This window comes from Harpia harpyja, chromosome 10, assembly GCF_026419915.1.
Source record: "Harpia harpyja isolate bHarHar1 chromosome 10, bHarHar1 primary haplotype, whole genome shotgun sequence".
In the NCBI taxonomy this organism is placed as follows: domain Eukaryota; kingdom Metazoa; phylum Chordata; class Aves; order Accipitriformes; family Accipitridae; genus Harpia; species Harpia harpyja.
The window spans coordinates 1,589,778-1,601,171 of record NC_068949.1 but is presented as its reverse complement, the minus strand read 5'-3'; the positions used below and the strand labels follow the sequence as shown (position 1 = coordinate 1,601,171).

The following is an 11,394-nucleotide window of genomic DNA, read 5'->3' as shown; positions in this document are numbered from 1 at the left end:
GACAGCCATCCGCAGCTGGTAATGGCTGCATCATGGCCCTTTAGCTCTCTCTGGCCACCTGTCCTGCCTACGCGGTGCTCTCGCTTTGACCTAATGGTGCTGCTCCCAGCATACATCAGGCCTTAGCATGAGCTGGGTTAGCCAAAATCTAGGCAGGAGTTGAGTGAACAGTCACGCCCTTCCTTGTCCGGCACTTTCCCCCTGACCTCCGCGTCCCCCGTTTTCAGGAGTGACCTCCCAGGCTCCCACATGGCCTTTTGCCCCGGTGGAGTCGATCTCCCTGTCTGACTCTCTGCTAGTGTCAGAGGCGCCGCGGAAGATCCTGCTGTTCCCCGTGGCTGTCCTGACCGATGCCTGCAACTTGTCCCTCGTGCCTGCGTCACGCAGATGATTTGGGGGGCAGCAGGTCTCTCTCGCGGCTCCCTGGGAACAAGGGCAAAGCAAGTCCCATCCCTCCCCTTTGTGGTCCGTCCCCAGGGTGACCGAGTGGAGACGTACCGGGAGCTGGAGAGCGTCTTGTGGGGAGACGACGGCTGTTTGACGAGTGGCGTTGTGAACCGCCTGATAGCAGAGGCGCTGAGTGACATGCGAGCGGCCCAGGTGAGCTTGTTCTCTTTCAAGGCCACCAAAGCAGCCTGCCTCTGCCCCTGGTTTGGGGGAAAATACAGAGTGGCGCAGAGCTGTTCCTCGGTTGTTCAGACCCGGCAGAGGTCCTAAGGGAGAGGCTCTGGGGACTCGTCATGACAGGGAATTTGGAGAGGGGAGTGTTGTGTTAAAGGGTAAAGCCTTTTGGCAGAAAATAAACCCCCTTGCGTTCCAGCTTGTCCTTAGATGTCAGAGGGGCTGGGGGCGGCTAAACTTAGATTCTGGGTGATGCCCAGTTCAGCACTGTAAGTCCGGTCGCGTTCAATACGTTGAACTATCACGATTACGGATGCACAAATAGCGCATTGTACTTTCAATTTAGTCGCGTTCAACGAACTATCACGGCTAGATTTTAATGAATAGTGCAGTTTATTAAAGCAAAAGGAGTACAGGTTCTTTTGGATTGCCGGTGATAAATACGCTGTCTGCAAGGCAGGTGCAAATAATAATATAGTCGACTACAAGCGCATTAAATTATGGAAGAAAAAGAGCTCTAAAGAATTCTAAGTTTCCCGGGAAAGCACTCGGTACAGCCGAGTGTTCGAATCTCACCCAAGAGGTGTCCCTCTGGGGGGAAGAGACTGACCCCAGAAGGCAGTGCTGTCCTCCCAACTTGTCCATGATGGTATCTTCCCTAATAGTCCCCCTCTCTTTGGGACTTTTTATACTATTTTCCTATTTAGCTGGAGCTTGAGTGACTCTAGTCATGCATGCCTTTACTTTGATGGGTATTAAGTTCTCTCGCTTTGCTTTTAAAAGGACATGCTAGAAAAAATTCAGAGCACAGGCTTAGTGAGGGGTGGTTGCACTTTGGAGGCGGGTAGCTTTTGGGATGGAGGTGTGTTTTGGTATTATAATGAGCAAAGTTCACCCAGAGGACGTGATTTTGCATGTCAGTACCCCAGGACAGGACACTTAGGAGATAAATCAGAAGTAGGGCGGCAGGTTGACAGAACCCCCATTATTTTACCTCCTTGCTTCCGTGGATTCAATGCAGGGACCTACCGTTCCTACCGTTCCAGTTCCCTATCCCTGCGATGATATCACAGAGACTGGCCGTGGCGTCTCCGCTCCACTCCACCCTCCGTGTTACTTCTCTTAGGGTCAGCACACCAAACTCCCTTGGTGTTGCTAACATCTAAGGTTGCAGGTTACGTTGCATAGAGAATTATTAGGGAACCAATTCCTTGCGTGTCCACTGCATTCCACCCCGGAGGTTTTGCCTTCCCTCAAGGGGGTGCGGGCAACATATTGGTAAGTCACTTCTAGCAATCACTCCACAGGGAGGCAGAGAACTGTGCAGAGAAGCGGACTCGGGGCTCTTTCTACCTGAGCGACAGCTGGGTTCAAGCTCAACACTATCCTGCTTTGAGGAAGAGCCGTGGCAACCCACCAGCCCCACAGAGAGGTCCCAGGGGGGTCTTGAGTCTGCGGCAGTTTGTTCCTGGCATCTCCATGGAGAGGGAGAGGGGGCAGCAGCACAGGGCTGTTCTGGGGAAAAGCCTCCCTCATCTCGCCAGGGAACTGCTCGCCTGTCCTAGGGTACGAGAGGCAGCAGCCGCTCGGCCCCGAGCACAGCTGTCCCGAGGGGTCTTGCAGAGGAGATGGGGTCATTCAGCCTGCCCTAGTGCCTCAGCCTTTTTCTCCGGAGTGTTTAACCTGTGACGCTTTTGCAGGGTGTGACAGGTGACGTGAAGATGGCCGCGAGTGACGTCCTGGTAGCTCTGGCCCGCTCCCACTTCCACTTTGTCATGTCCGAGCTCCAGAGCCACCTGAAGGCCATGAGGAAGGTCCCTGATGAGATTGTGCTCCTCACCTTGGGCAAAATGGCCCACAGATACGGTATGGCACCCTGGGCCTTGGGTAGAGATCTGTGATAACAAGGAGAAGGGATCCTCCCCCTCCCTAAACGCCCTGTGTTGAACTGGGGGGCTACGGAGTTGCCGTGCCTCCTTGTTCCGTGCCAGGGCCAGCTGGCAGCTCTGCCTTATCAGCCCGATCCCAGTTCCCAAAGGGCGGGAACCTGTTGGAGACAAACCCGCGGGGTCTTGGCCCCGCACCGTCCTCCCCATTTCCCCAAAGGGCTTCCCTGTGTCCCCCCTGGGGAAGGCAGCCCGTCCCACGCCCTCCGGCACGTCCTGCATGGCCCAGCAGCCCCAGCCCTGGCAGGGATGGACCCCAGTCTCCCGTGTCTCTCACCGACCCTCTCGGTCCCTCTGTCCCTGCCTCCTCTGCAGCCCTGCGGTGCATCCCCTTTGTGGGAATGACGCTGCTCACCCTGCGCGCCGTGCTGACCCAGGTGGGGAGCGGCGAGGTCCTGCATGCCATCTGCAGTGGTGAGTGTCGGCTCCTTGGCTGGGGTCCTAGGGGCAGGGGCGGCCTTCGATGCCTCCCTGTGATCTCAGAGGGAACGCGGTGGGTGTGAGCCTGCGGCAATCCCAAACTGCAGCGAGTGTGTAGGAGGAGCGGGGGAAGGCCTGGAGGTTTCTGTGGGCAGGACGCGGCAGCGCTGCACAGAGAAACTCCTGGGTCCCTTCCCATGGTTTCTGTTCCCCCGCTTCCCTCTGGGATTAAACTCCCTGCTCTGAAAGGGCGAGTATGAGGGAAGGGAAGGGAAGGGAAGGGAAGGGAAGGGAAGGGAAGGGAAGGGAAGGGAAGGGAAGGGAAGGGAAGGGAAGGGAAGGGAAGGGAAGGGAAGGGAAGGGAAGGGAAGGGAAGGGAAGGGAAGGGAAGGGAAGGGAAGGGAAGGGAAGGGAAGGGAAGGGAAGGGAAGGGAAGGGAAGGGAAGGGAAGGGAAGGGAAGGGAAGGGAAGGGAAGGGAAGGGTCTGCAGTGAGAAATGCTAGAGGGGAAGGGGCTGTTGAGGAGAAGGTGCGATGGGTGTGAGGAGGAGAGAAACAGTGGGGTGTTTGAATCCAGGCACCTCAAGAACACAGATTGCCCTCGGATCCAGATCTAGTCCTGGGCTGAGCCCTGCCGAGCCTGGGACTGTCCTTAAAGCAGGCTTGGGCGTGAATGCAAGATACCGTCCCTGCTGCAGACTCTCACATGTTCCCTTCTCCTTTGTCCTGCTGCAGTTCTGGAGCAATGGTCGAAAGGAGTCCATACATACTTGTGCAGCTGGGAGCAATGCCCCTTCCCTCGCAAGGGGGTGGCACAGTTCTGTGAAGCCATTTACCCGGTCTTCCGCTATGTGGTGGCAAATTGGCTGGACTGCAAGGAGGAAGAGGTGAGAAGTGCTGCTTTCCACGCCTGGGGCTGCAGCAGGGATGTCCGTGCCAGTGGGTCCGTCTCTGCCCAGTGGGGTGCGAGCAGAGGGGCGAGGGGCTTCCCGACGGGAAGCAGCCGAGCCTTGGGGCCTTTCTGCAGGGAGGGCTGGGGTACCAGGGTGGGGAAGTGCTCTCTCTCCTCTGGAGCGAGCCCTTCTTCTGCAGGGCAGAAGGGAAAGGGAAACCCCTCCCAGTGGGAAGGGCAGACCGGTGTCCAGGGGATGCTGAGCACTAGGCAGACCTTCAGCCCTCCGAGCGGAGCCTCTCCCTTCCCTCTTCAGGACAAGCAGGCTGTCCTCGGGGCAGTGGCTGCCATGCTGGGGGTCCTTCTGCATGAGGAGCAGCACCGAGAGCATACCTGGGAGCAGCTCCTCTGGCTCCTGCAGCAATACAAGGAGGTCCGAGACACCTCCCGGGTCACCAAGGTGAGATGTTGCGCAGGGCCCGGCGTGGCTGCTGGGGTGGGTCTGTGCGAGTGCTAAGAGGCACTGGGGAGCTGTGGGGTGCCAGGAGAAGCTGGGAAGCCCTTAGAGAAGGAACAGGAAGAGCAGAGGAGGCCTGAGGTTTCCTGGGCTCTTTGGGCAAGAAAAGAGAAACCCGGGGCAGGGCGGGAGGGAGGCAAGAGTCCCTGGGGCTCATCTGCTCGGGAAGGGAGGCATTGCCAGCTCCCTGGGGCTCTGTGTGCAGGAAGAGCTTTGCCCGAATGCCCAGGGCCATGTCCAGTCCCATGCGGTGACTGGCGAGGTCTGATGAGTGGGAAACTGAGTTGTCAAGCCCGGGCTCCGTTCCGAGGAAAGAGACCCTCTTGATGCTGCTCTGCTCATCGGGGTTTTCCCTGGGAGCTGATGTTAGGGACTCCCCTTATCCCAGATGTGCTGGGTTTCTCCCTTCCCAAGTGCCTTTAGGTGGCTTTAGCCTCCTCTTCCCCCCCGTTCTCTTGTAGAGCCTCAGCTATGTCCTGGAGATACTGGTGGGAGTTCAGACCCCAATCCCGCAGAGCACGGCTCTTGCCATCAGCACCGCTGTGCACCGCCAGGTAAGGGGAGCCCTGCGCCCTGCCGCAAGCCTGGGGCCTGCACCCGTGATTGCCGCGGAGGGGAAAGACCTGCCGGCTGGCAGGGCAGAGCAGGGCGTTCCTCCGCTGGGACCTTCCTGCAGGCCCGGAGCACGCCAGGACTTCGATCCAGGTGCCACCTTAAGGCTGCAGGAGGCCTGACCCTGGCTGTTTGGAACGGGCCTGAGGGGCAGCCCAGTTCCCACAGCCATTTCCCTCTCGGCCAAGTCGCAGGAGGACTCTGGAGCGCCAGCACCCTAAGGGCAGCCTTTCAGCGCTGCTCAGCCTCAGCTCCTGGGCAGCCTGGGCTGCCGCAAACCTCTGTGCGTGCCCGGGGCCACCATGGGGTGGGCTGGGTTTCGGCTGTGGGTCCCACGCCCAGAGTGCCCAGGGAGAGGAGAACGGAGAGCACCGTTTCTTTTCAGTCCCTCTCAGCACTGATGCCACTTTCTCTAAAATGGACCTTGTTCCCACAGCTCTCTGATGTGACCGAGGAGCCTGGCCTGGCCCAGAAGGCAGTGCTGTCCCGCTGCATCATGCTGCAGGGTAAGGAGAGGAGACTGGGCGATGGCCCACCGTGCCGTGGCAGCTCTCTCCCTGTCCTTGGCTGTTGGGGACAGCTGCCTGCTGATGCAGAATGCGATTTCTTCCCTGCAGCACGAATGCGCCCCGAGGAGACAGGCATGTTTCTGCACTCCCAGCTGAGCGGTGGGAGTGAGGCCGGTCGCGTGGCAGCCCTGGGCCTGCTGGGAGTGCTGGCCCACTCTGACGGTCAGTGCCACAGAGCAGGGACGCAAGGCAGGGGTTGGGGCTGCTGGGCTGACGGCAGGAACGGGCCGAAAGTGGTGCACCTGCACCCAAAGGGAGCTGCGAAGAGCGGGTCCCCCAGCCGAGCTGACGCCCTGCAACAGGGCTCTCCCCCGGCAGTTAGAAATGCCGGCACACCAGGGACGACGCTCCAAGCTCTGTAACACGGGCAGGCTGGTGGGCGGGCAGGTGGGCTGCTTTGCACAGGAGCTGCTCGTACCCGTGCTGTTTCTTGTGTTCTCTGTGTTGCCATAGCCTTCAGTCCCTGTAAAATAGCCGTGCCTCTGGAAGTGGGGTTGCTGCGGCCACGCCGCTGCTTCCCGTGAAGGCCCCGCTCTTCTGTCCCATTGGAAGCTTCAGGGGATCCCTTCTGCCGCTGGGGCTCTGCCTCAATGCACACCTCTCCGTATCTCTTCCAGGACCTGCGGCGAGAGGGAAGCTGCCCCAGGTGGTGGAGGCCATGTGCTCGTTGTGCAGTGACCCCAGTGCCCAGGTGAACTGGTTTGGGAAGGGAGGGTGCCACCAGGGGAGGCAGAGAAACCCTTTCCCTTGGGACAGAGCCAGGGGGCCTGGGGAAGTGCTGGCGCGTTGCCCAGGTGGTGGCTGATGGCTCGTCCCTGGGGAGAGCTGGCAGAGTGGAGCGGGGAGGTCACTGTGCTCTGTGGGGCAAATGCCCGTCCAGCCTGGTGCTGAAGCCCAGCCCTGACGCCAGGAGCGAAAGCTTCTGCCGTGGCCTTGCCACCTCTCTGCGAGCCACAAAGGCTGCCCCCAAGCAAACCCTTTGGGTTTTGAACAGGAGGGTCATAAGCACACTCCCCCCCTGGCAGGTGCGGAGGGCGGTTCTGGAGTTCAGCAGGGAGCTGCTCAGCTCCGGATCCCAGAGCTGCTGGCCATGGGATGTGGTGGGGCACATCTTCAGCGAGTTCAGCCGGACCTCGGGCAGACTGGTAAGGGCAGAGCAGGACACCCAGGGCTTTTTTTTTTGACCAGTGCCTGGACCCTGCTGAGAGCTCCTGCCGGCAGCCTTGGCCTTGGAGAGCTCCATGCTGCAGAGCCATCGGCGCTGGCACTGCCATCAGAGCCGCTTCCGAATGGCCGTTCCTCGTGGGTGTCTGTGCCGATGTTGGTGGAGATGTCAGTGGATGACGTGGGTTTACACCTCGGCATGCCACCCGGCACTGTGGTGCCGAGCTGTGCCCACAGGCGCCTCCGGCAAAGCCGCCTTGCAAAGGGAGGGTCTTGTAGGGGCAGGCCATCTTCCATCCTTAAATGCTGATGGACGGTGAGCAAAACAGAGGCAGTGCAGACAGGCGGGCCTGGCTAGAGGAGCTTTCTGTGGTGTTCTCGTGCTCTGGCCCTCCAAAGCACACCCTGCCCATCCAGTAACAGTCTGGGGGCCCACATCCCTTCTGGCAAGGGGACGGGCCGTTTGGCAGTCCCTGTGGTGAGCATTTCCCAGCATTCAGCCGGGTGCCCAGGAGGTGAAAGCTGGGGACGGCCGAGCCTCCCGCTGACTGGCCGAGGACGTTCCCTCTGGCCGGACCTTCCCTCTAGCTGGGAGATCCATGTGCGTCGCTTTGCTCTGAGGCCCGGGGAGGCTCTGCTTTGGGAGCAGGGCAAAGGAAAGGGCTTCTGGGTGCTCCTCCACATCCGTCGGGCTGGGTGTGCTGCCTCCAGGGCTGGCACTGAGCACAGCCTTGCTGAAGGGCACGTTCCTCACCTCTGCTTTGGTGGCACGACAGCAGCATTTGGGCCCCAGGGGCCCGTGTAGACAAGCAGCGGCACTGTCTGCTCCCAGGCTTCCCAGTCCTTCCCAGGGTCTGGGACCCGGTCCTCGAGCTGGGTCCGTCTGGCCTTCAGGAGGGAGGCGGGCACAGGAGCAAGAGGAGCACTGGTGAGGCGTGCCTGAGCCTCATCAGTTGGGAGCCGAGAGGAACTGGGGGTTTGCCAACTCTGTCTTACAGGTGGCAGGAGGCCTTTTTGCCTGGGAAAACCCAGAGGATAAAGCAATTCGAGCCCTGTGCATGGACATCCTGGGCTCCCTGGACGTCACTCTGAGAGGGATGACCAAAGTAAGTTGCCCTCTGCCCTGCTGCTGTGGCCACTTCTTGCCTTCAGGACATTTTTCCTTGTGCTCCCCCAGGCCCTGAGCCTGTCCCCTCGTGCGCTGAAGCGCACCAGGCTCAGGGAAATGCAGCCCGTCCTTTTCGTCTTCGAGCTGAGTGGAAATGCCAGTGTGGCGAATTGCCCGGTTCTTCTCTGCAGCTCCTGTGGCCGAGGCTGCTGCAGTACGTGGTGCCAGCCCAGTACAGCGGCATGCTGATCCCGCTCTCCCGCTGTCTCCGAGCCCTGGTTGAGAGACGGGAGAGAGCGGGGTGCGAGGAGGAGGAGGAGGAGCCGGATGCCATGGACTCCCAGGAGCAAGGTAGGAGCCCCAGCGAGTGCTGCTGCTGGGTTTGGCCAGGGGTCAGGCCAGCCCGCATCTCCCTGCGCCCCACCAGCCCTGAGCAGGAGCCCAGGAAAAGCAAAGGGCAGAGACAGGCTCTGCTGCTGGGCACGAGGCGCTCTGCCCTGCGTGGCCCCTTGCCCGGCGCAGAGGCCCGGCTCTCCTGCTCGCAGCGCTCTCCTGGTGAGCCGGGGCTCGCTCCTGGCCGTGCTGGAGCTGCCTTCATCTCCTGCTGGGCAGCCCTGGGGAGCCCCCCAGCCAGCGCTATTGCAGCGCAGCTGCTCTCAGCCCTCAGCCCTGTGTGGGGCTATCGGAGGTGTGAGGCTCGTCGGCTCAGCCAGCCTTTCTGCCTCCCCACAGCCCGGCTGCCGGCTCCCCAGGCCCTGCTGGCTCGACTGCTGGTGAGTAGCGGGGCCCTGGGGAAAGAGCTTTTCTGGCCAGGGGTGGTGGGAGATCCCGGGGTAGAGATGCTGTTGAGGCCAGTGCCGGGAGCCCCCAAGCAGGAGGCAGCATGCCCGAGCCCGTCAGGGATCCCACTCCGTTCTCAGGGCTGGCAGCACCCTGGGTGAAGCCATCGGCTGCCTGCTGCCAGCCAAGCGGCACCGAGCTCCCTCCCGAGCTCCCTCCTGGGAGAAGCTGTGGCTCTGGCGGCAGGAGCGACCCTTCTCTCCTGCCCTCCTCTAGGTGGTGGCGGCAGCTCCTTACCCGAGCCGCGAACGCGCAGTCGCTGCCTTGCAGCTGCTGCAGGCCCTCCACGGCAGGATCCACAGAGGCTTGGGGGTGGCGTGGGCGACCGAGATCCCCCTCCTGCTGCAGTACCTGGAAGGTAAAGTGCAGGTGGGGAGGGAGAGGCTGGAGGGGAGGGAGGGGGGCAGGAAAACGCAGCTGCCCGGCGCGACGGAGGGGAATTGCCCCCAGTTCCCCAGCACTTGCTCCGCTGCCTTTCCCCTTCCAGGGAGCCGGTGCTGAGGCTGGGGGCAGCTGTCCCCTGGCACCAGTTCGGCCCAGGGGATGGACGGGGCCGTTGATGTCCCCTCGGAGGGCAGGTCTTGGCATCACCCAAGGATGGTGTCTGGGAGAGGGACGGGACTGGTGCTCCTGGCGGGGGTGCAGCCCTCGGCTTTGGAGGACCAAGTCCCCAGGCCAGGCGAGGTTTGCAGCAGCTGTCCTCGGCAGTAGCCTGGGAGAAGGGCTGGAAATGGGCAAAAGGCAGTGGGTGGTTCGGGAGAAAACGTGTGTTGGGACCGGGTGGTTGGAGTTGTTCTGGGAGCTGCAGTCGCTCAGTGGGGATCTGCTGCGGTCAGTGCGTCCTTCCCCAGATTGAGTCAATGCCTCTGAGGACTGCCCCTGGGATCCCTCCCGTGTCTTTGGCCTCGCAAGGGCTTTCGCGTAGGCCCTCTCCGGCCTGATGGCCTGGGACTTTTGGGAGGTCGGACTGCAGAGGAGAGTGCCGGACTCGTCTTTGGTGTGAGCTTAAATAGCTGCGAGAGCTTTTGCTTCCTCTTGCTTCCTAGGCAGAACTGAGAGCTCCCTGGCCTCTGCAGAGTGGGAGCGCCGTGTGCTTAAGGTACAGCATCCTCGCGGGGGGTGTCACAAATCGAGGGGGGAGAAGAGGGAGCAAAGTTGTGGGAGGAAGCTCGGGGCTGCCTGTGTAGGCACCAGGAGGTGGGGGCACCTCCTGAGCACCCTGCGCCTCCCCCGGCAGTAGGTGCCTGCCCACTCAAGAGGAGCTGCTGCCTGCACACATGCCACGGCTGATGGCTAATGCCTTCTAACGCTGTGGCACGCGCCTTAGCACTGCCTCCTCCTCTAAGTCCGGCCTGCCGGGGGGTCTCACATGAGGCGTTAGGAGAAAAAAGAGGGCTGGGTGGGGTGGGGGAAGAGACTGCCATTCCCGGCAGCTCTCCCCCGCAGCGTCCCGGGACACGTGAGCCTGGAAAGGTCAAGTGGAACACTCGCTTCCTTTCCTGTTCACACCAGTTTCTGCGAGCGTCGCTGGAGCCCGTCGAGGACGAGGCCTGGACCGTAGGCCTGAGCCAGGAGCTGAGCCAGCGGCTGGGCAGCTCTGCTGCCGGCTCCTGGGAGAAGGTGTGTGTCCTGCCCGGCACTGGGGCTGGAGCTGGCGCTGGTGCTCTGCCCACGCAGGCAGATTTCACTGCTTTCCTTTCCCTCGTCCCCAAAAGGCGTTTCCCCTGGGCTGCCCCAGCGGCTGGCCACAGCCTGGCATCGTGGCCGGCTCTGCCTGCTCCCGGAGGTGGTCGGGTCCATCTGGGGCCAGCCCTCTCCTGACGGGTCGGGCCGTGACTGCATCTCGGGCTCGGCTTCTTCTCTTTCAGCTTTTCCTGTACAAGGCTCTTGGGACGGTGCTGGCAGCTTGTCAGGACCTCAGACACGTCCAAGGGCAGGTGCTGAGGTTCCTCCGGGACACAAACCCTGTGGAGCTGTCTGAGGCCAAGGTGAGGTGATGCTCCTGTCCTGAGCATCCCCTGGATTTTCCTGGGGGAGAGGGAGGGCTGCTCCTGGCCCAGCTCCAGACCTCCTTGCTTTCCCCGTTGCTGCTGTTTCCTGCTTGCTGCAACGTCCTGCCTGGCCACTGTCGCTGGCCACGGCTGAATGCCTGGACTGGAACCGACTCCCCGTTTCTCTGTGGTTGCAGGGAATGATTTCTGTTGTGTCCCACGCTGCCGAGAGCCACTTCCACCTGGTCCTGGGCACGGTGACTATGTTCTCTGCCACTTTCACCAGAGACTGGTCCTACCAGGCTTCCACGGGCTGGAAGGTAAAGGAACGAGGGGGTTGCTGGTTGGCTTTCCTTTTTTGGCCGCCTTTCCACTTGTACACCTGCAGCAGCCACACTGTGGCAGCTGCCTTTAGATTAACCTTCTTGGAAGAGCTACCCGAGACCTGTGTTTCAGAGGGGACATCCTGGCCTTGGGGCCCCCGAGGTGTCTTTGGAGAGGATGGGGTTTGGCACCTGGTGGGTCAGAGCCACCCAGCTGGGGCAGCTGCAGCGGTTGCTTGCTTGCTTGCTTGCTTGCAGCCACGTTGCCCTGACTTAACTTCAGCAGGAGCTGGTGACAAGGGGGTGGGCGCAGTGTGACACTCTGCCCCTTCCTCAAAGCTGAGGGCTGGGAGCAGGAGCCTGGTGAGGTCTCGTTGGCTCTGCTCCCCACC

The 11,394-nt window shown here is 61.4% G+C and overlaps 1 protein-coding gene across 1 annotated transcript in view; it reads left to right on the top strand.

Annotated features, from left to right (window-relative positions):
* Positions 1 to 585: 585 nt before the first annotated feature.
* The window catches only part of LOC128147304 (maestro heat-like repeat-containing protein family member 2B), a 29,421-nt gene continuing 18,612 nt past the window's right edge, over positions 586 to 11,394 (top strand). The window contains exons 1-17 of the mRNA XM_052799764.1: positions 586 to 600; positions 2,322 to 2,487; positions 2,883 to 2,981; positions 3,722 to 3,873; positions 4,195 to 4,338; positions 4,857 to 4,949; positions 5,444 to 5,738; positions 6,194 to 6,267; positions 6,602 to 6,721; positions 7,739 to 7,846; positions 8,040 to 8,199; positions 8,581 to 8,621; positions 8,905 to 9,046; positions 9,735 to 9,787; positions 10,201 to 10,308; positions 10,557 to 10,676; positions 10,877 to 10,999. Of these exons, the coding sequence (XP_052655724.1) occupies positions 586 to 600; positions 2,322 to 2,487; positions 2,883 to 2,981; positions 3,722 to 3,873; positions 4,195 to 4,338; positions 4,857 to 4,949; positions 5,444 to 5,738; positions 6,194 to 6,267; positions 6,602 to 6,721; positions 7,739 to 7,846; positions 8,040 to 8,199; positions 8,581 to 8,621; positions 8,905 to 9,046; positions 9,735 to 9,787; positions 10,201 to 10,308; positions 10,557 to 10,676; positions 10,877 to 10,999 (2,013 nt within the window). The remainder of the gene's footprint in view (positions 601 to 2,321; positions 2,488 to 2,882; positions 2,982 to 3,721; positions 3,874 to 4,194; positions 4,339 to 4,856; positions 4,950 to 5,443; positions 5,739 to 6,193; positions 6,268 to 6,601; positions 6,722 to 7,738; positions 7,847 to 8,039; positions 8,200 to 8,580; positions 8,622 to 8,904; positions 9,047 to 9,734; positions 9,788 to 10,200; positions 10,309 to 10,556; positions 10,677 to 10,876; positions 11,000 to 11,394) is intronic.